Source organism: Manis pentadactyla, chromosome 3, assembly GCF_030020395.1.
Source record: "Manis pentadactyla isolate mManPen7 chromosome 3, mManPen7.hap1, whole genome shotgun sequence".
Lineage (NCBI taxonomy): Eukaryota > Metazoa > Chordata > Mammalia > Pholidota > Manidae > Manis > Manis pentadactyla.
The window spans coordinates 209,014,097-209,038,009 of NC_080021.1; the positions used below are offsets into that span (position 1 = coordinate 209,014,097).

Genomic DNA, 23,913 nt, shown 5'->3' on the forward strand with positions numbered 1-23,913 from the left:
GCTACTGATTTGGGAGTCATCACTAATTGAGGAGAGTAAACCAAGAAGCAAGATAACAAGAAACCACAAGCCTGGCTTTCATCTGGGAGAGGTTACCGTTCAAATCCCAGACCTACCACTTAAGAGATGAAACATGGACAGGTTAATGAACCTCTCTGAGCCTCGCTTTCCCCAGCTGCCAAGGGGGCATATAATACCCCCTCCACCGAGTTATTTCTGAGGAGTATGTGAGATAACAGAGGCGGTGGCCCAGTGCTATCAGGCCCTCAACAAATGTCTGTTAATAAGTAATGAAACAAGAGTTAATTTATAGCTGTGAGAAGCACACTCACTGGTCCAAATTCAATAAGTGGACACGGAGACAAAGAGAACAGCGGAGCGAAGCTTTAATAACGGTCTTGCAAGATCCGGTGTCTGGTGGGCAGGGAGTTTGGTGCCAATAATTTATCTCCTAGTGCGCGAGTCCCTCCCCTGGTTCCTCATTGGCTGAGTACTTCAGGGTTCACAGTCTTCCCCGGAGGTCGCCTAAGCCCGTTATATCTTTCTTTTACATTTGTCTTATTCTTATTGGTAGGTTAAAAAAACTCAAACAGGTATCGCCAGGCCCTTATCAATTCCCCCACCCCCACTCTCAGCCCGAGCAGCTTCCACCACGTGGCCCTTTGTTAACACCTGTTAAAATGTTTAAACATCCTAGTGGGAATAAATCACATTTAGGTTTTATACTCTTTCCTACCAATGGCCCAACAAGAGAAGGGATGGTGCTAATATGGAACTAAGAGCTAATAAAGATACATTAAATGAAATAAAAAGAGATTAATAGGCTCAAAGCATTGATTCTAAGCTATGCTGTGAAAAAAGTCCCTTGCCAGTATCCAGCGGACTGAACTCCAATGTGCTTCTCCGGGTATGCGGGAGGGAGCTTTAATGAGCTCATTTTTGTTTGTAGGTGATAGATTCCCTGGGAGCTGGAAGCAGCGAACCCAAGTTCCAGAAAAATAGAGGAGACATCAAGTTGAGGTGATGCCAGTTCAGAGGCTGGAGAAATGGGGGTCAGGGTAGTGAGTCAGCAATAATAATGCCATAAAATTAAGTGCTTTAAATGACCTTCCTTTGCTGAGAAAACACATGCGGAGTGTTTGATAAACGGTGTGGGAGGACACTGAACCGGAGTCCAGGGCCACGTAGACAACAATCTTGCCTTAGAACTGAGGGGTAAAGACCATCCAGCACTGGAAACCAGCAGAGCTGACAGTGTAGATGGGACTAGTCTTGAGAGTTGCTGGTTGAAAGGCATGAGGTCTAAACGTGCCAGTGTAAGAATGAGTTAGCATGAGAATGGCCATCTTTAGGGCCGAAAAGCCATTTTCTGAGTGTATGACTCAGGAAAAAAGGAACTGGGTAAGGCTTAATAAACAGGTTTTGAAGAACAAGTTAATCATGGACACGGGGTTGTGGGCGGCTGCGATCCTTGGGCAGCTAATCATGCATACCGGGTTGTGGGCAGTTGCGACTGTGGTCAGCTTATCTTGCTGAACCACCCTAACGTTTGAGGAGTGGTCTTATCTTGCTTTTGCTTAACCCCCAGGATGTAGCACAAGCCAAAAATTATGGAAAATTACTGTAAGTGCTTTTTGAAAATGCCATATAAACCCCTGACTGAGTGCTCCAGGTCCTTGTTGAAACCCGCTGCGTCGGGCAGACACTTGGACCCCAGCTAGCTAGAAATAAACCTCACTGTGTGACTTGCATTATCGTGAGTGTCTTCTGTCTATTTGAGAGGTGGTCGACTCCGGACCCTAACACCAGAAACCTCATGTGTGACCCTAACAGACCCACTTTCTCTACTAACCTCAGAAAGGTCACAAAATCTTGAGGAGGCACTGCTAATCATTAGGTGTATACAATAGATAAAACTTACTTGACATTCGGGAAAGGTCTACTGAACCCCCTGATTACGAACAAGAGAAGCCCACAGATTGGTATCATTATCAGGACTGGATTCAAATCTTGGTTCTGCATGACCTTGGGCGGGTTCCTTTACCTCTGTGAACCCATCCCTTTCTTTGTCTGGAAAACAGGGATAATATTTTTCACCTCAAAGATGAAAAGATCAAATCATTTGCCAGGATCAAATGAGATAATCTATGAAAAATACCTAATGCAGAGAAGCACTCAACAGCGTTTGCTTCTCCACCACTCAAAACAAACAAGCAAGCAAACAAAAAACGGGCCTTTGTTTCTATTATGGTCAATCCAACTTCTTGGATGGGTATGGGATTCAGAAAGGGAGGCTGACTATTTGTTTATGTGGGAAAACTAACTCTGAAGCTAAAAACCAATTTGTACTGGTTTATAAATCTGCCAAATAATCCTGCTGGGAACTCCGGAGTCCAAGGCATCATGGAAAGAGAGAACAGGAGTCTGTATCTGTAAAGGCTTTAAAAATAAGGAAATAGTGTACTTGATTTCCCACCTTCTCATGACAAGCCGAGTCTCTAACTCCCAACGCTTTCTCTCCACAGCGGTTACCAGGGCGAAAACATTTCATATTTTAAATCCCAATTTTGAAGAGAATTAAATGCATGGTAGGAATCCTAAATTTTTTATCCTACAGATATCACACAAGCGCACAAAGGCATACATACAAGGATGCGGTCAGTGCAGCTTTATGGTGTGGCAACCCCCTGTCAACACTTAAATACGTGTCAATGGGGCACCAGTTAAGGTGATGATAGACTCATACTGTGGAATGTTATGTAGCCATTAAAAAAAGGATGCAATAAATCAATATATACTGACATGACACAGTAGCCAAGTTATATTGTTAAATAAAATAAAAGGTACAAAATAGATTATATCATATGGAAACACTAGGTAAATAAAAAGGGTTATTTATACATGGATGCTTGTATATGCATCTCTCTGGAAACACACCAAGAAATTGCTAATGGTGGGTTGCCTTTGGGGAAAAGAACTGACGGTGGGATGCTGAGAGACATGTTTTTCAGTCTTTACACTTTTATACTATGTAGGGTTTTTTTACCATGTGCATGTTATTAAGCATTTAGTCAATCAGTGAAACTGAGATACATGGTCCTCATAAAGGTAATAATGAGTGGAAGGATAATGGTCACAATGTACTGGATACCCACCATGTACCACTGGGGCTTGCCCCACCTCATCTCTCAGTCATCCTCTGGGGCGGGGGTTACAAGCCCCCATCACTCACGTGAGGACACTGAGACTCCAAGTTTGGAAGAGTTAAGTAACTCATTCAAATCCACACAGCTAGCAAGGAGCAGGGCCTGGATTTGCACCCAGTTTTGACAAACTCCAAATTCTGTTTCTACACAGCATGGTAGCAAAGACTGGGGTTGTTCACCAAAATGTGTTTCCTCTTATTCCTGGACAAACACTAGATCACATTTCCCAGTCTGCCTTGCAGTGGCAAAGACTCCATGACTGAACTTTAGGCTCCTCTGAACCCTGTGACCAGCTGGACCTCGACCTTGGGCTTCTCTGTTCATCCCGCATCACCCAGTTTTAGCAAGAATCCTACTGAAGTCAGTTTAACAAGAATCCCCCAGCCCTGGTGTCTGATCGCCCTGGCCTGCCTTTGGCAGGAATCCTTGTCACTTTGGTTTCAGAATGCCCCAACCCCAATGTCTCCTCTTAGCAAACATCTACCCAGTGACCCACACCCTGCTACTTGGCCATAAACCACCACACATCCTAGCTGTGTTTGGTATGGAATCCAGTTCAATGCTGAGGCCTCTTTTGCCATAAGGCAGTAGTTCTGCTTTACCACTGTGTCTAGCTCAGGTTTCCCGGTGCAGCAGCGAAGTGTGACCATCGCCTGGGCTCCACCCAGCAGGACATGGGCCGACTGACACAGGCCACTTTCCTCATCCCTTGCAGAGGACGCCACTTTCCAGAGTCTCCTTGTAAATGTGACACCCCAAGCAGGAATCACAACTAATTCTCCATCAACTTGCTCATTACTAACCATCAAAGGTCTCAGGACGGATTCAAAACTATCTTCAAGGAGGGCCAGACAGGTGTGTCTGAGGGGCAGAGAAGCAGAGGAGAGGAAGGACAAATGGAAATTAATGAGAGGGTGGTTGGCAGGCCAGCGATACTGCACAGGGTGGTGAGGGCCTGCCACCCTCATCCGGCTGCTGGGTAGGCGGCACCAGGCCAGGGCCAGGGGGCACACAGGTGAGCACCTGCCTTGGGGGAGTGTAGGGTGTAAGTGGCGCAGGTGCTGACCTCCACACCATTCACCCTTTGCACAAAGATAAATCACTGTCTGTCTCGTGGAGAGAACAGACCACAGCACGGAGACGGCATGGTGCTGCAGAAGGAGCGGGCACCAGGAGGTCAGAGCCAGGGCTGGTTCCAGGTCCACCTCTAGGTGGCTGGGCTCCTTGGCACTCCATTTCCTCGCTTACAAATGCACAGCACCGTCTCTACTCATTGGCATTGTGTAGGTACTAAGAAACCAAGGCAAAAGTTTCTAGCCTGGCCCAGAGCCATTCCTGGTGAGGGTTTGCCCCTCTCCTGACCCCTTAGGAACAGAGCTGTGTGTGTGAATAGCCTCTTTATTTTTTTATTTCCACATGGTCTGAATTTGATTTAACTCTGCCTCTTCCTCCTCATTTGAACTATATCATTGGCTACTTAATGGCCCTTAAAGCAATGAGGTCTTTATTAAATAGCAGCGTGATACCCATGTGATGAGGATGCGAGTGGCCCACAAATCTCTCTCCACTGCTTTGATGAAGACAGCTTTCAGCTGCCCGCTGAGCCTCTGCCCCTCTCAGCCTGGAAGGAGGCTCAGAAAAGGGGGCCCTCAGGGGCTGGGAGCCTGAGGCCCCTCCCTCATCAGAAAGGGGGACAGGGGTCCCTGGGGAGAAGAGACACCAGTGAGCCAGTTCTCTCCCCAGCACTGCCACTCACCCCACCCTACAGCACGGGGCAAGGAGAGTGTGTTTGACTTGGCATCAGTTCAGACCTGGGTTTGAGTCCGTGGGTCAGCCCAGCCTCGTATCCCCAGTCTGGAAAGTGGAGCTAATGATACATGCCCTGTGTGCCCCAGAGGGTTGCTGGGAGTGCCACAGAGTGACAGCAGTCATTCCGCTGTCATTCTGCAGTGAGGGCTTGCGATCCAACTTGCTGGCTTCTGCAGGTTGACTCAGTCATCAAGAATCATTTCAGGGTTTATGTACCCCAGCTGCTGGCCAGATACTGGAAACTGACCAGGAAGCCACTCTCCCTGCCCTTAAGGAGGTTTTCCCCACTTTCAGGTCATCACCCAACCCCTAAATACTACACCTTCCACCCCACAGCCAGCGTGATCTTTCTAATAGGCAGGTGTGATTTTTGTCACACACACCTATTAAAACCTTCCAGTGGCTCCCCAGAGCTCCTCATTTCCAGCTTGGGCCACGATGACTTAGCTCCTCCCTACCTACCCATTAGCATCATCCAACACTCTCTACTCCTCCAATCCTGTTTTCCGAACGGAGTGACATGTTTGCGGTCCCCCAAGTCCTGTGTTCTAGCTTGCCACCATGTCACCGTGCATGCTGAGCCCTGCCTGAGTGTTTGTCTTGCCTCCATCCCCTCCAAACCTTGCTCGCCCCCTCTTCCTTCCAGCCTCAGTTCAGAAGCCCATGCTCTAGGAGGCCCTCACTGGGCCCAAAATCTGAGTCAGCTGCCCCTGACCCCAACACTGCTCTTCCTCCACTGCGTCATGATACCTAGAGAGTGAGCTCCCTGGGGGGAGAGACCCGTGGGGTGTCATCTCTGTGTTTGCCCTGTGCTCAGTGGAGTCAGTGGTACAAAATTAGGACTCAAGAAATGATTGAGGGATGAATGAGAAAAGAGCTTATTACACAGAATGCCAGGCATTGTGCGCTGGACTGTGAGAATCCAATAATTGCCAATAATAGACAAGACCAATGTGGCCCCTGCACCAGTTGTATTTCAAATCTGGTGGGAAAGAAAGAAAATTATGCCATGACAATAAAGCTGATTCGCGCTGTGATAGCAGAGACCTGGAATCAGAGGAAGATGTAGGCAGGAGGAGAGAAGAGCCACAGGGTCCATCCAAAATAGGAACACCTCGCCAATCAGGCACTCAGCTATGTCACTTATCTAGAAAGTAGCAGGAACCCAGAAAGGAGGATTAGAGGCTACCTAACAGCTGAAATATGTCAAAATGACTACGCATCTTACTCACCTGAGTGCCTCTCACACAAACAAGCCTTTGCCAGTACCTCCAGGTTGACGTTGTCTTGCCTCCCCGTCTCCCACCACATTTGGTACGTACTTCTACAAGGAATCTCACCAGGGAATCATGAGCTATGTCTGCTGCTCCTAGACTGGGGTGTCCAAGGGCACCGTGTATGGCTCTGTAGGTCATATACAAGGGTGCATGGATACTGTTCACATGTAGGTATCTTTTTGAACACTTCTCATATTTTACAATTATATTTTTGACTCTATAGCAAATGGATTGTTCATGATAATAAATATTAGTTATATAATATTTACACATGATCATAATGGAATTACTTATTGATTTAAACTGAGAATTCAGAAATATTCTGGTTTGGTGAACAAACATCAGATGATTTTGTTTGGGCAACTTTATATTTATGATGAGAATTTTCTGCCATGTGGCACTCAAGTGTCTTATTTAACAAGACAGTATGTATTGTTCCCTTTGACAAACTGGATTACCAAAAGACTTTGTTGATCTAATAACATCTAAAATAGACTGTGTTTCTAAATAATTTCTACTTTTACATCTGATGTATAATTGCTGAGTACTTTAAACTTTTTAGATTAATGCCCTGGTTAAATATGAAGTTTCATACTGTGGTTCAATCATCTGATGTTTGTTTACTATGCCAGAATATTTCTGGATTTCAGGTTTAAAGCAACAAGTACTTCATTATGGTACCATGTAAAAATTAATCACTAATATTCACTTATCACTAATCCATTTGCTATAACAAATTTGTTACTAAAATGTAAATAATATATTGACTGTTGGAGGAGAGGAGAGGACACCTTTTTCTAATTCACACATAAGAACAGTCTGGGGCCAGTAGCGGCCCTGGTTCAAGGGCAGGGATGGTGTCTGTGTCTTTATCACAGTGCCTTCCTTGCACAGGACTGGGGGCACAGTAGACATCAACATATATTTGTTAAATGAATAATGAAGACCTTCAGGGCCTTAGAACCTAAAATCATATATATATATATGCTTTATTTCACCATCCTTTCTAGAAATACTTCTGCACACTCTAATGGAATAGTACTGCATAAACTCTGAACAACAGTCTTTAGTGACCAGCTGAAGCTTTAAAAATTGTCACCCAGCAGAGACCATTTGCCTCCCTTTTTTCTCTAGATGTAGAGCTTTTTTTTTTTATTTTGAGAAGTCTCAGAAGTAAGAAGTTCTCACAGCTATAGCATACTATTAGAGGAACATCTTTGCAACATGCCTACAGAGTCATAAAGTTAAATCGTTTCTGAGAAAATCATAAAAATCCAGTAAGATGGTAAAGCTTTGTGTAAGTAGTTTCAAATACAGCCTGAGATTCCCTAAGAAAGGAACAAGTGCACAGGCTAAAGAAAGCTGTGTTATCATGGAAAGTAAACCCGGCCAAAACCTAAGGCTTGCAAGGGCTTACAAACAGCTGGCTCTCTATTTCTGGTTTGAGCTTTGCAATGCCAGAGACAGTATGAGTTCACTGCCTGGAATCCCTTTATGTCATTTCCCTTTAAAGAAAATAGTCACTTTGGAGATAGTCCAAAACACAGCACTAGAACCATTACTGAACACACAGTTCAATTTAATTAACATTTGCAGAATGCCTTCTCTGTGCCAGGCACTGAAGGACTAAAAGATAAAGAAGACAAGTTCCCTGCTACTGAATATCTTAGAGCCTAGGGGAAGAGACAGACCATCTCAATCAATAACCTTCCCACCCAGCACCACCCTGTCCCAGGCAGCGCCGTCTCTCCGGAGGTTTATAATAGATGGCATCCTCACTCACCTCTGCCTCCACTCTGCAACTCTAATGCATTCCCCATAGGGCAACCAGAGTGATCTTTTTAAAAGGCAAGTGTAATCGTCTTCTCTGTACACAGGCAGCGGTCCCACCCCTGCATGTGGCCTGAATGCCTGCTGGCAAGCCAAGCAGCAGATCAGAAACTCCCAAATCGAGCCAGGCCCCCTGCAAGGCCCCATCCTCAGAGGGCAAACTGGGAGAAAATCTGTCTTGTCTCGGCCTTGGTTCAGGGGAGGGGAAAGAGAAGAGAAAAAGTCTCCCCTCAGGCTGCCTAACCATAACACCTTCCTGATGCAGGTCTGGAGTCAGAATTCTTACACCTGAAACCTAAAAGCCTAAGACCAAACATTTAGTTTAAAGGTTCTAGGTTAGTACAGCCCCCTGAGGCACCAGCACAAGTTGAAAATCCTTACTTGAAACTCAGGTGTCAGAGGAAACTCAGGTGTCCAGACCGGGGATACCAGGCTGGGCTGACCAGAGATTAAAACTCCAAGAAACACAAGCTTACTATCAGAAAAGGTCTAGCAAACATCTACATCATAATTCCAAGAAGAGAGATGAGAAGGACTGGGTGAGAGACAATACTGAAAGAGAAAACAGGTGAGCATTTTCCAGAATTGACAGAAGATACCAAACCTCAGAGACAAGTCCCAACAAACCTTGAGCAGAATAAAAAGAAATCCTCACCTAGAAAGTCATAGGACACTGAAGACATCTAAGACAAAGAGAGGATTTTAAAAGCAGCCAGAAGGGAAAGATGCTTTACCAGCCAAAAAAGAAAAGAAAAGTAGACTGAGAACTGACTTCCCAACAGCAAAAATGGGAGTGAGTAAACAGGGGCATGTCCTCAAAGTGCTGAGATCACCTAACTATCAACTTGGCACTATACGTGCAGCAACACCATCTTTCATAAATGGAGGCAAAATGAAGGTCACTTGGGACATATAAAAACTGATAGAGTTTATTACAAATAGTCCCTATCTAAAGGAACTTCTAAAAGAATACTTCCAGAAGAAAGAAAAATGGTCCCAGAAGAAAGAACTGAGTTGTAAAACAGAATAATAAAGAAAGAAAATGGTGAACACGTGGGTAATGCTAAAATACACTGAGATTTTGTATGATAGTAATAATATCTAATTTGTGAAATTCAAAAAAAGGATAAGGTAAGATAGGACTAAAATATTGGACAACAAAAGCATATAAGTCAGGAGGAGACTGCAAAAGCATGCAACCAAAATGAAAGCACCCTAAGATCCTTGTGTTGTTAAGAGGAGAGTAAAGATGCCAAGTTCAGACTTTGTGAAATTATATACATATTAAATGTCCTAGGGTAATCACTAGAAGAATAAAAATAGAATGTATAACTTCCAAACTAGTATATGGGGAATAGGAAAAGAAAAAAATCAATTCAAAGGATGTGAAATCCATAATCATCAAGGGAAATGTTAATATGACTCTTCAAGTAGTTAGTAGGTCAGACAAAAGTATTAGGGCTATAAGGTTTATATAACACAATCCACAAGTTAATCTAATATACATATATAAAATACTGCGTTCAATAACTGGAGAACATATACTCTTTTTAAGCACACACAGAATATGACCATGAATTCAGCTATAAAGCAAAAAAAAAAAAAAGGAAAAAAAAAAGTGAGGAGGGAGGGCAGAAGAGGAGGAAAGAAGTGAAGAAGTAAATAAATAAAGAACATCTCCTAACCACAATGCTATTAAGATAGAAATTAGTAATAAAAAGATAAAAAGAAATAATCTCACGTTTAGAAACTCTAAAAAACCCACAATCTAAATAACTCATCTAAAATATAACAATCTAACTAACTAATATAACATCTAAATAACACAATCTAAAAACTCACAATCTAAATAACAAAGAAGAAATCTCCATGAAAATGCAAAATACGGAGAACTCAAAGGTGATTTTTTTAAATGCTACATAGGAAAACTTGTGAGCGCAGGTAAAGCAGTACTTAGGGGCAAGTTTGTGGTCTTAAATGCTTTTATTAGAAAAGATGATAGGCTAAGCATCCAACTTAGAGTCATAAAAATAACAAAATAAGCCTCAAAAAGCAGAAGAAAATTAATAATAAAGAGTAGAAAGTCATGAAATAGAAAACAAAGATACAATGGAGATGATCAATAAACCAAAGTTGCGTCTTTGGAAAAACTAATCAAATTGAGATCCCTATTAAATTCTATTAGTAACCAAGGAAGGGTACACTTAGCCTAGACTACGATGGGGGCCGGGGGAATCAGGGAAGACTTATGACAAAGAGGAGTCATGAGCGCCCCTTGAAGGAGATGTGAGAGTCAGCCAAAGGAAGGAAGGGAGCACTGTAAGAAGGAACAACATGAACGAGGCAAAGAAGAATGGCACAGCCCAAAGGCTCAAAGGAACTCCCGCAACGTGGTGTTGGTAGCGGATGAAGCTCGATGTAGGGAATATGTAAGCTAAGTCTAGAGAGGCTTAGGGCTACATGTTAACAAAAAATACTCAACTGAGTCTTTACTATGTACCAGGTATTATATGCTAAGTAATTTACATTGTTGTATCTTTTTATGCTGGCAGCCAACGACTCCATGAGGTATGGCTGTATTATGCTTGCTCTATACATAAAGAAACTGAGGCTCTGAGTAAAGTTTTCCCAGTGTTACATAGTGAGTTGTTTCAAACCCATATCTGTATGGCTCCAAAGCCCAGGCTTTCAACCACTGTGCTATTACAGCATCTCAGGTCGTGGAAGGCTTCATAAGAGCCTTTCTAAAGAGCCTGAACTTTATTCTTCAGGCAATATTCAAATTTACCCCACAAAAAACAAAACTCCCTCTTAACAATGAAAATCTGGAGTGCTGTCACAGCTGCCACTGCTCTGTGCCACCAGGACAGGATTCCATTAGATACAGGTGTCCACGACGCTGACATAGCAATAACAGACAATACAGTAATGCAGAATTAACAACAGGGGCACTGGGCTGATTTGAGTTCCTGAATCATATTTCCAGTTACTACCTAGGAGATGAGTACTGGTCAATGATGAGAACTGGATAAGCATTTGGCATTTTTTCAACATCTTTATTGAAAGATCATTCATGTACAGTACAATTCACCCATTTAAAGTGCACAATTCAACAGTTTTTAGTATAATCATAGAGTCATAAAACCATCCCATCAATTTAAGGATATTCTCATCACCTCAAAAAGACATCCTGTCCCCACCAGCAGTCATGCCTTACCTCCCCACCCCCAGCTCTAGGCAGCTACTAATCGACTTTCTCTGTACAGATTTCCCTATTCTGAATATTTCACATAAATGGAATCACATAATATGTGGTCTTTGCAGCTGGCTTCTTTCACATAACATCTTTTCAGGGCTCATGCATGTGGTGGCATTATCAGTACCTCATTCCCTTTTATGGCCGAATAGTATTCTGCTCTGGGGTGTGTACCACATTTTATTTACTCATCAGCTGATGGGCATTTGGTTGTTTCCACTTTTGCCTACTGTGAATAATGCTACTATAAACACTGGTGTCTATGTTTTTTGGTAGATAGATGTTTTCATTTCTCTTAGGTATCTACCTAGGAGTAAATTGCTGGGAGGTAGTAATTCTGCATTTAACATTTTGGGGAACTGCCAAACTGTTTTTCAAATGGCTGTACTACTTTACATGCCCACAATGAGTGTATGAGGGCTCCAGTTTCTCCACATCCTCGCCAACACTCACTATTGTCTCTTTTATTATAGACATCCCAGTAGGTACAAAGTGGTATTTCACTGTGGTGGTTGTTTTCATCTCCCTAATGGCTAATGACGGCACATGACATTTCAATACAGCTCTTAATGTGTCCTTTCTTTTTTTACATGAGATATTTTGATAAATTTGACAAAACCTAAGAAATAACCTATCATTTCAGCAGTTTCATTACCCAACTATATGTGAAATGTTAGAACCGTACCCCAGGGGTATATCAGGGATGGGGCAAGGGATCAGATGTGGGGAGAGGGTCAAGATTAGAGAGTCAAGCAGGTCTACTGAATATATTATTTGAACATTTAAAAGTGGCTTTACCATCTTACTACGCTGATGGACAGTGACTGTGAAGGGGTATGTAGGGGGGACTTGGTGAAGGGGGGAGCCTAGTAAACATAATGTTCTTCATGTAATTGTAGAATAATGATACCAAAATAAAATTTTTTTTTAAAAAGTGGCTTTACATTTTGATATGGTTATTTCAATTTAGACATGATGGCTACACTAAATAGCCATATCAAAATGCCCTGCTTTGAATTAGACACTGATTATTAGAATTGGAACTGGTAAAGACAGGGAAAAGATTCATTTAGTTCACTGTCTTCCCCAATATTTGTTATAATCTTCAGAAGTAAGTACTTACAGGAAGTCCAAACTGTTAAGTATAGATTACTACAGCTCTTTTGGAAAGCAATTTGGCAATACAATCCAAAAGCCTGAAAATATACATGTCCTTTAACCAAAGAGTATCATTTCTGCAAAGTTATATCAAGAAATAATATGAAATATGGGTTAAATGCACTCCAGAAAATGTTTCATAGAGGAATCGATCTAAACACTTACCATGAAAATAAACAATGAAATACATTTCACTGAATGAAATATTTTGTAACAATTGAAATGATATTTCTGAAAAGTCTGCATAGCATGGGAAAACGTTGAAATTATAAGGTGGGAATTAATGTTAACATAATAAAAAGGTATCAGCCCTGTAAAACATTAACATTCACATAATGTATCAGCTTTGGAAAACAGAAATTCATGCTTAAAGGAATGCTGGAATGAAATGTTTCAAAGTGAAAATAGTCTTCGTATCTCACTGATGGTGTTGGTTTTTCCTATTTTTTCCAAATTTTTAATATTTTAAACAATGTACAAGGATCACTTAAGGTGATAAATGTGCTTTTTAAATAAAACTAACAGTCAGGCTCAAAGCACAGTCCTGCACTGAATGATTTAAATTAAGTAGTTTCTGATGGTCTTATTTCTAAAGGGCCAGGAAATCATACTCCACTTCAGTGAGCAGTATGGTCCACTGGAACAGGACCTGGTCTGAGAAGCAAGAGACCTGTCCTCTTATTCTGAGCTCTGTGTCACTTAACACCTCTGAAGAGTAGGGGAGTTGGGGCACATCCAATTTACTGTGCACTGGCTTTGGTATAATAGGAAGGAAAAAATTTTCAACTATAATAATGTAGACTATGCAAGGCAAGTGATTATCTATTAGATGTTTAATTAACAGGGGAAAAGACTCACAATACATAGAGACAAAAAGTAACTCTCCATAATAGACTGTGAAAGGGTATGTGGGGGGGACTTGGTGAAGGGGGCAGCCTAGTAATCATAATGTTCTTCATGTAATTGTAGATTAATGATACCAAAATAAAAAATTAAAATTAAAAAACTTGCTGAAAAAAAAAAAATATATATATATATATATACACAGAGGTAAGTCATCCGAGCAGGAATGGTGGCTCCGACCTATGAGGTCCTCAGGGACTCAGGCTCTTTTGAGCTCTGCTCTGCTAACCCCAGGGCGTAGCCCTCAACCTCATAGGCCAAGATGGTGGCATCTCATGCTCCAAGCAGCATGTTGGAGGGAAGGACAGACAGTGGGAAGCACATGCTTCTGCTGTTTTTCAAGGATTCCTGAGAGCTTCTATGTGACATTTCCATTTTTATATTATCGGTCCAAACTTAGTCACATGGTCATACATATCTGCAGAGAAGCTGGGAAACATCTTTATTCTTGGCAACTCTTTACCCAGCTAAAGATTCTATGACCATGGATGAAGGGGAGAATAGCTATGGGGGAAGGGTTATCAGCACCTGTCAGGGCTTTCAAAAAAAATTTTAAAAAGTAACTCTCCATAATAGTCACAAGAAAAACATAAACACAAACAAAATACAAACAACCCAAAGATAAATGAACAAAGAATATATTTAGGCACTTCATAGATGAAGTGGTACAAAGTATAAATGACTAATAAACATATAAAAGCCCAACCCTGTTAACAAGCAGAGAAAAGTAGATTAAAAGAACACATTTAAAGATAAAAGTACTGCAAAGATTTAGAAGATTAATAGGATACAGTATTGGAGAAGATGTGAGAAGACAGGCATTCTCAGCACTGCTGGTGGCAATTTGACAGTAACTGCCAAAGTATAAAGTGAATATACCGTTTAGCCCAACAATTCCCAGAAACTTATCCTACAGAAGTATTTGCACAAGTAAACACTTAATGTCTGAACAGTGATGTTTACTGCATCTTTCTCTGTAAAAGCAAAGAAAAAATATGAAAGCGGTATCCATCAATGAATTTTGTGGTGGTACATCCATAAAATGGGCTATTAGATTATTGTTAAAATGAAATGAACCTATACATACTAACAGAGAAAGATGTCCACAAGATACTGAAAAGGCACAAGCCACTTGAAACCAATGTAGAGATTGGATATCAACTATACTTCATTCCAAAAAAAGCAGTGCCAAACACTACACATATTCTTCTACTGCAGAATTTAAAATAAAATTGTTTTTGTTTATATTTATATACAATATATATGTATTTCCTGTTACCTATGATTTATACTGTTCTGGTCATCAGCACAGTTCACCAGATGTTCTGATTTGCCTGTTTGCACCCTCGTGGTAGGACTGCACATCCCCAAGCCTTCTGAGGTTAGCCCTGCCATGTCACACTTTGGCGGATGCTATGTGAGCAGAGCCACTTCTAGGTGAAGTCTTAAAGGCCAGAGCACAATTTAGTATATTCCCTTCCCCTCAGTGACTCACTGGAGCAGGTGTTGCACAGGAAGCCTGGGTCTCTGAATAACCAAGGTGGTGAGAGCTCCCTGGCCCCCTACCCCTGCCAGTCCACATTGAACCGTAAAGTATGAGCAAGAAATCAACTTTTGCTGTATTAAGCCACTGATATTTTGTGGTTGCTATATTGTGCTACATATACATAGATACTATATGTAATTGTACTATAGCACACTGTGGTTATCCTGATACATATAAGAATAAGAAAAAAAAATCTGGGACAATACATACCAAACTGTAATTGTGGAGAAGAGTTAGAGGGGAAGGTTGGGCAAGTGGGGAGTTGGGGCTTATTTTATATATTTGGGAACTGCACACGTTTTTATAAACATATATTGTTTTTTGGAAACTGACTGAGGTAATTGTAAAAAATTTAAGATGCCCAGAAAATGTTCCATTGTTGCTTTTTAAAATTCCAATAAACCACAGCTCTGACATAAAGAGAAATAAAATCTCCCTATGAGCATAAAGAGTAAAAATATGAAAAGTGGCCTTCATAAAAGTTCTAGGCAGATGCCCTGAAGGACCTTTTGGAAAAGTAACACTCTACCTAAGGGATAACAGTGCAGGAGACAAATTGCTCTGTTCGTGCAGCTCCAATAAAGATGAGAAGGTTTAATCCAGATGGCATAGATGGGGGAAGAGAAGGAGCATCAAAAATGCCTGCTCGGACCTAGGAGGCATTTATAAAAATTACTAGATAAGGGTTCAGACACACTCAGGGAAACAAACATGCATACAAATGGTAGTTGAGACAGCTGTTCTCTCCAGCAGAACAATGACCTTTGCAGAGAATCACAGGGACGTAAGTCAGCTGCAAAGGAACAACCACAAGGAAAAGAAGGGTTCAAAACTAACTCAAGTACTAGCAAGGTTATTTGCCTGTTCACACCACCAATTTTCTTTTATAAAATTTAATTACGATGTCATAGAAATTCATCAGAGAGAAAGCCAAACCGACACATTTTCCTACTGTAACCACCAGGCACTTTATTCTTTTTATTTAATCTTCACAACAACCCTACCAATTATTTTATGCTCGTTCTTAGAAATGAGGAACTTTTGGCTCAGAGAGGTAAAGCAACTTGGGCAGGGTCACACAGCCAACAGCATTCAAACCCCTGTCTGGCTAGGATCTTTCCAGAATCAGGGGAAGGCTGCCTAGGGATGAAAGGGTAAAGGAATCAGCCCAGGAAACCTGCACCTCTTCCATGCAGTTAATGGGTATATTCACATACACACTTCAGTTCTGACTGTAAACTCAAATAGCTAAAGTAAGTTTCCAGTGGCAATATATTTAATAATTAATACACCAAAGTATGAGATAGGTAACAACTCCAGAATGGAGGCTTTAAGAAATTCAATTAAACTCACAAAACCTTTAAAGTGTAATTGATTTAAAAGAACTTTAAATCAGTGTTATTTTTAAAATTTTCAACCTGGACTACATCACACTGACATTTGTTCAAAATGCGATTTCCTTATCTCCCAGAGGCCTTTGTGTGTATTTGCTATCTGTTGTATCCCAAGAGCCCAAATGTAGTCTGGCACAAAGTAGGTCTCAAAATACTTGTTAAATGGTTCAGATGAACAAGTCATATCTGTTCTGATTAGCCAGTAACCTATATATGAAGATTAAATTCTGTAAGTTTTTTTTCTAGTTTTTAAAAAAGTAGATCAACACAATCACAGGATAAATTGGTCACGGGGACAGTAGTACAGCACGGAGAATATAGTCAATGATTCTGTAACATCTTCTGTTGATAGATAGTAACTGCACTAGAGGGGGGTGAGGATTTAATAATATGGGTAACTGTTGAACCACTGTGTTGTACATTTGAAACCAACATAAGATTATATACAAATGATACTTTAATAGAAGGGGAAAAAAAGGACAAAAAAAAAGTAGATGAAAAAACCAATGTTTGTAATTACTCAGTAGAAGGAAAACAATGAACACATACTGAATACCAACCATGTGCCAAGCACTGGGTTAAGGCAATTTACATACACTCCATCATTTAAACCACAAAAATCCTGCTAGGCAGGCATCACTTGCTACAGAAGAAACTGCGACTCAGAAGGGTTCTATACTCAGTAGACAGTCGGGTTGGTCACACAGGTAGTTAGCAGCAAAGATTTTAGCTCATCTGTCTGAATCCAAAGTCCATGCCAGCTCCAGGACACAACACTTCGCCTCTCAAGAAGGCACTTAAAAAGTGGCCAATTACTTTTATAATGTGTTTTTTTCAAGGAGTAGATTAAAAATAAATATAAAATGTATGATTGGATTTTTGCATTCAACTTCTGCCAATACAAAACCAGAATTCAGACTGCTGCCAAAATTGAGGCAATTTACAACAGAGTGCACATTTCTATAAACATGGAGAGCAGCTCTAGTAATTATAATACCTGCTAAAAAACCAAAAGTTTAACATTGTAGTGGCTATAGAACTTGAATAGGAGCCTGTGGAATTTATCTTTAAAAGGACTGTTTAAGGTGTTAGCGTGGAATCATAAAGCTAGTGCACTTACTGTATTGTTCAAACGACAGTGGAGGTGAATGGCGGTTTTTATGTTATGACCAGCTTGTGAAGGAAAACTTCTGGTGGACCAGGCGTTAAAATAACGTCTGTTGAAGGAACACATTTGATGGGAGTAGTATATAAACCATTCTTAAATGTAATGCTGTTTTCAAAACAATGGAACGTAAATCACAATGACTATCAATGAAATGAGAAAGGGAGGTAAGGTTAAACTATCTAATTTTTCATTTCCTCCTCTGCCTTCTTCCAGAAGGAACTGGAGACCTGGCAGTTCATACAGCAGGCTCACATCCCGCAGGGGAGTGAGGCGACTCAGCTGGTCAGATTGGACCCAAGTTGCTTCTCCTCCGAGGGCAGCAGCATTACAGGATTTGGATGGTACGGACACCAAATGCCCCCTCTGCCAGGCACGCTGTATTTCAATGTGTTTTATTCAAAGTCCTATTTGCAATATCGCTCTCCTGGTTCTGAGCGACTCCACTGTCATCTGAGAGTCATGAGTCAGATGAATGGAGGGTTAGGAAGTGGAGAATTATAAAACACACTGACAAGCGGGCTTTGGAACAAGGCAGTCTTCTGTTTGGCCCCTAACTCTCTCACTCTTGCTGTACCTACCTAATTTTCTTCAGTTGTTATCTGGGAATAATAATAACGAGTAACTCTTGGCAGGATAGATTTTAGCAAAGGATTAGAGCAAAGAAGACGAAGTATAGGATTGTATACCGGCTGCAAGCACAGGCCCTGGATGGCTCTGCCACTTCTTACCTGTGTGGCCTTGGGCTAGCCCTGTACCAACCTCTCCCTAAACCTCAGTTTCCTCATGTGTAAATCTAAATCTGTTCATAATAGGATCTACTTCAGAAGTTTGCTATATGGATTAAATAACCCATAGTAGATGTTTGATATAGTTTTTAATGAGCATAAAGCACTTGGTGATGCCTAGGGAAAAATAGGTATCTAATAAGCTGTAACTAATACAAATTTTAAGTTGGACAATGTAAGAAGTGTATACATATTCTGAAGAAAGGCTGGAAAAGTTTCAGAAAACAACAGATGATTGTGAATCTCTGAAACAAAGAGCTCACACTGTAACAGATTCTGGGACAGGGGCTTAAGCAAGCTATTATCAACAAGGGTCCACTGTCAAATCTCTCAGCACCCTTGCTCACGTTAGCTGGTGTCCATGGCACCACTGTGCACATATACACAACATGCCTCTCCAAGGAGAGCAGCTCATGGCAACAATGGCATCTATTCTATTCTCCACGGAGTCTTTTCCCTAAGGTTTTCTTTAATGAGTGTCAAAACTGCAAAAGAACACACAAGGGATGGGGACAGAGGCTCAACACAATTGGAGACAACCATCCAATTTCATAAATATTTATTGAGCATCTACTCTGAGCCAGGAACCTTCTCTCTCCTTCATGTTGCAACTTCAGTGGTGACTCTGTAAACAGGATTTTGCTATTCTAAAATAAACTTTCATCTTACCTACAAGTTTACAGAGCCAACATTTATGAATTTTCCTCTGAGAAACACATTTAACATTGTGGACACAGCTGAATTAGACCTGACCAGAGTGGATATGACTGAAAACTGAATCATCAGAGAGTTGGCGTGGTTTGCCTGGGACTGAGAGAGAGTGGGCAAGGGAGGCTCGGTCTATATACGGCTAGAATCTGGTATCAGATTCACAAGTGCAAGCTTCTTGGCGTGTCCGCTATGATCTGGCTCCCTCTTCATCTCTTTCTGCTCTCCCACACACTCCCTAAGTTGCCATCACCCCATCCTGCATATAAAACCTGATACACACTCACTGCCTCTGTGCCTACTATGTATGGAATGTCCTTTCCTTGCTCAACTCCCAGCCTGGACTGTAACTGTCTGTGTGCAGGTCTGTCCCTCGACACTGGGAGTTGCTGGAGGGCAAGGAGTGAATCCTACTCATATCTTTACCCAGAAGGGAGCAGTGGGGAGAGGACAGAATTGAAGACTGGTTTCAAAAGGAATAACACCTGTTTCAAATGCCAACTCTGTCACTTACCCGCCAATGACCACCGATAAATTAACTTCTGTGTACTTCAATTTCCTCCTCTGTAAAATGCAGACAATCAGGCATTTTATTGGGTTATTGGGAGAATTAAATCAGTGTGTATGTGTAAAGCACTTAGAAGAGTGTCTGGCACAGGGTAAGGACCATGTAAGCGTTCATTACAGTTGTTCATCGTTATTGTTAGATGCATGTGTGCCCTGCAGCCCAGCACACGTCTGGATGCATGGGCTGCCTCAGTGCTGCCCTGTGCAGGGGATCACGTGCCGCCCCTCAGTACGCACTCACAAAAGGAGACAGAGAGCTTTCACCCCGGTTGGTGTTCACGACCTTATTTCTTACCTGGGCTATCCGCCCACCCCTGCCAAAGCCAGCCAACTGGGACTCCCAAATCCTGTGGGTTACATGCAAGAGACACCGAGCTCAACGCCTTGGGCCACAGCCCCCAGGGGATATCCATGCTCCCAGAATGTCAGTGCTGAGCGTTAGATGATCTTGTCTAACACAGCCCTGTAACAGATGAGGAAACTGGGGCCTAGAGAGGCTGTGTTTGCACTCTGTCTGACCTGGTTTATATATATGTTACTTGTCATACAACTTTGTACTAAGACTAAAAATATCATAATCATAATTTAAAACTGGAAAGAACTTTAAAGTTTATCTACCTGGCACTCTTCAAACTCTGCATTTTAGAGTGTCAAGATGTGAGATGTGAGCTCTGTTGAAAATATTTCATTCATTCATTTGGTGAATATTTATTGAACACCTACGATATGCCACAAGTCAGATGCTACTCCTGTTCTCAGGACCTCACAGACTAATAGGGACGAGTGACATTAAGCAAATAATCACACATCTGATAGTAAAGTCCTATTGTTATAAGTGAATTTGTTTTAAAATACACTAGAATGAGCACCTCGACCTATGTGTCAATGTGTTTCCAGAGTGGGAGAGAAAGGCAGCACTGGGGGTGGCCAGGGAGGTCACAGGTTGTGCCCTGGAAACTGCCCACCCCACCGGGTTCTCCAGAGCGAGGGACTCAGGGAGACTAACATCACCATTATGTAGCCACAGCAGAAGAGGGACTGGGATTCACTGAACTAGATCAACCCATCCCATTTGACAGATAGGCAAACTGAGGCCTAAAGAATTTAACTCATTTGCCAAAGCAGCATCTCCAATAAAGAGAAGAACCTAAAATTCTGTAGTGGATCACACAGCCTTCTGTAAACAAGTCTACATCCCACCTCATAGCCACAGTCTGACCCCTGCTCATTTTTCCAGCCTCAGCCCTCTACTATTCCACCCCCCAGTCTGTGACCCAAGCATAGTGAACCACGGGCAAAGCCCTGAACGTACCTCTACTGTGCCCATTCTACTCCCCCTACCAGGAACCCAAAGCCGATGGCCCCTAAATAACTCCTCCTCCTTCTCAGTGCTCAGAACTCAGCTCAGTCTCTCTCCTCCAGGAAGCCCTCCCTGAGATTCTCTACCTCCCATAACACTAATACCTCTTCACACACAGAGAGAAACAGTCATCATATAATGTATTCATCCATTCAACAACATTTATTGAGCACCTTCTATGTGCCAAGCACCTGAGGACACAGCAGTAAATAAAACAGAGCCTCTGCCCACGTGGAGCTTACATTCTAATGAGCCACATAATACACAATATCATGTCAAGTAGAGTCTAGTGCTATGGAAAAAAGAAAGAAGGAAAGAAGAGCAGGGGTCTGGGGAAGGGATCATGGGGAAGGCGCTCTGAGGAAGCAGCATTTGATCAGAGATCCGAAGTGACAGAGTAAGCCATGCAAGTAACTGGGAAAAGAGCACTTCAGGAAGCAGCAGCGGAGGCCTGTAAGTACAGCAATGATTCCTTACTTGTGTTTTATCCTTTCTGATAAAGATCCTTGAGGGTAAAGGTTACAGCTTAGGCATCTTTGATTCCCAGGGCCCAGCATCCACAGTGAACACGTACGGACTGAGCGGGCCAGCATGTATGCCGGTGGTGGCTGAGACCATCCATCTCTCATAACCTAGCCAGCTTCACGTCTCTCCCCGGACAGAACTAAGCTACGCATAGGGCCCTAGGATCATGGCACTGACAAGTTCTCCAACTTGATCTTATTCTGGTCCTCTTATCTCTGGCCTTGACCTAGAACCCTGTTCAGAACTGGGAATCCTCCCTCACTTTCTCCAGGATTCCTAGGTATGAAAGTCCTCAGTGGAATCCCAAGTCCCAAGGCTGGGGACCGACACCTGGAGTCGACTCCCCAGTGGCTAACCCCTACCTACCTGGAAGCCTGTGCTGCCTGCTTCCTGACTTCCCTCCAGACCACATGATTCCCTCCTGCTGGGACCCCAACCCTCTGACCTCAACAGTCCTTTCTGTGGCCATCTCTGCATGATCCAACTCCATAAAGCTGTTCCTGAACATCTTCCCTAGCCAAGGCACAGAGCTGAGTACCTGAGTGCCCACCTTGCCTGTTCCATTGGGGTCTGTCTCCAGGCCCGATTCCCCTCATCACAATCCTGACACTTCTGGAAGAGTGTTAAAATAGCCTTAGAAGCTGCAAATAAACTCAAATGGCTTTCCACTCAGCCAACTCCAACAGACACCTCTGGATGTTGTTGGTGCTGCATCCCAGCACCCACCAGGTCTAACATGGGTTCAGGAATGAATAATCCATTTCTTCATTCACCCTTTCATCCACCACTTCCTGACACCTGCTATATACCATGCCCTAGAACACAAAATAAGGTAACTGCCTTAATACTGATGATGGTGAGGTGATGAAGAGAGGGAGGGGAGGGTGGTGAGATTACCACTGACTGCCCACTGTGCTACACAATAAGCTGTGAGTCTTCTCAGACTAATGGAACTATGAGAGAGCTATTGTTGGCCTCGCTTTACAGAGGAGAAAACTGGCTTAAGAGTTGAGGTAACTTGCTCAAAGTCGCACAGCTAAGCGACAGGATGAGACACTATGTATGTCTGCCTCCAAAGTGCAAACTGTCCAAGAGACGCACAGTAAGCTTTAAACAGATATAACTTAAATGAAGAAAATGAAAGAGAGGGTCCCAGCCCCAGGGACTCACAAGCTGGCTTGGGAGACATATATATAAACAAATATCTACCACGTGGGGAGGCAAGTGCCAATGGTTGGAGACCACAGAGGTGTAGGGGGACCAGAGTTAAGGAGTGGCTAACTTGATCTGGAGGGGGCTGAAAGCCTTCCGGGAGAAAGTGATCTGGGGCTGGGCCTTGAAGGACGAGCAGTTTGCGGCTGACAAGCAGGCTGAGCGTGGCGCACCGCGGGAGCTCACCCTCAGACCTGGCCTGGCCCGTGCCGGCTCCTCTGAGATCGTCCTGTCCACCCCCCTGTGCCCACGCGGCCGGGCCGGGTCTCACCTCCTTCCACTTGAGCTGGCGGATGCTTATCTTCAGGGCGTCCAGGGAGGTCCTGGCCTTGGAGCTGTCCACAGTGACGGGCCTCAGTGTGCAGGACTGGTCGGACCTGCGGCCCGAGCAACGCTTGCAGCTTGAGCCCTTGCTCCGGGGGTTCCCGTGCGGGCAGAGCCCACGCGCCGGCGCCGGCTTCGGCTTGGGCCGCAGCGTGGGCGGCGGCCGCGGGGCCACACGGGCGTCCCCCTCCTCGGCCGCGCGGGGCTGGGCCCGGGCCTGGTCCTTGCACCGCTCCTCCGCCGTCTCGCGCTCCGTCTCCCCAGCAGCGCCCGCGTCCACGAGGACCTGCTCCGCCGCCGCCGGCGCCTTGTCCGAGGCCACCGCCTCCTCCTCCCACCGGGCCGCTAGCTCCCGCCTGGAGCTGCCCCGCTGCATGGCGCTCAGGGCCTCTGCCGGCGCCAGTGCCGCCGCCGCCGCCGCCGCTCCGGCACCCCGGCCTGCGAGCGAACTGTCGCCGCTGCCACGCGCTCCCGGTCCGAACCCGTTGCCATGATCGCTGAGGCTTCGGTTGACAAGGGCACGCGCCGCCTCAGGACAGAGCCCGAGAGGGGACAATCGCCGTCCAATCCCCAGCGACCTCGTGCACGACGGCGTCCACGTGACCAGGCCTGCCACTGAGGCGGCAGCGGCCATCTTGGAAGAGGGCGGAAAGCGGCTCCGGACGCCCCCCGCCTTCCCCGAGACGAGCTGGGTTTCTGAGCGCACAGAACTTGGGAGCCTAGAGGTGAGGTAGATGGAGGGTAGAACGGTGTTGAAGACTTGCGGGGCTCCTGAGCCTGGGGACTGGGAAGAGACACAAAGTCCTAGACGAGAGGCCCGCTTTCCCCACCCCCGTGCACACCCGCCGGGGTCACGCCGTCTGCAGGAGGAGGTGCAGCCTTCCA

The 23,913-nt window shown here is 43.7% G+C and overlaps 1 protein-coding gene across 8 annotated transcripts in view; it reads right to left on the reverse strand.

The window, feature by feature from the left end:
• Positions 1-23,638, reverse strand: part of TTLL11 (tubulin tyrosine ligase like 11) — a 227,167-nt gene extending 203,529 nt beyond the window's left edge. For 3 of the 8 annotated variants that reach the window (XR_005030802.2, XR_005030801.2, XM_036915441.2), the window contains exon 1: positions 22,976-23,635. Coding sequence is in view for 4 of the 8 variants with exons in the window: in XM_036915441.2 (XP_036771336.1) it covers positions 22,976-23,404 (429 nt within the window). In the remaining 4 variants the exon portion in view is untranslated. Of the gene's footprint in view, positions 1-22,975 lie in introns of all 8 variants that reach the window. The other 5 variants (XR_008996625.1, XM_057498993.1, XM_036915444.2 and 2 more) reach the window with 5 other exon arrangements.
• Positions 23,639-23,913: the final 275 nt, after the last annotated feature.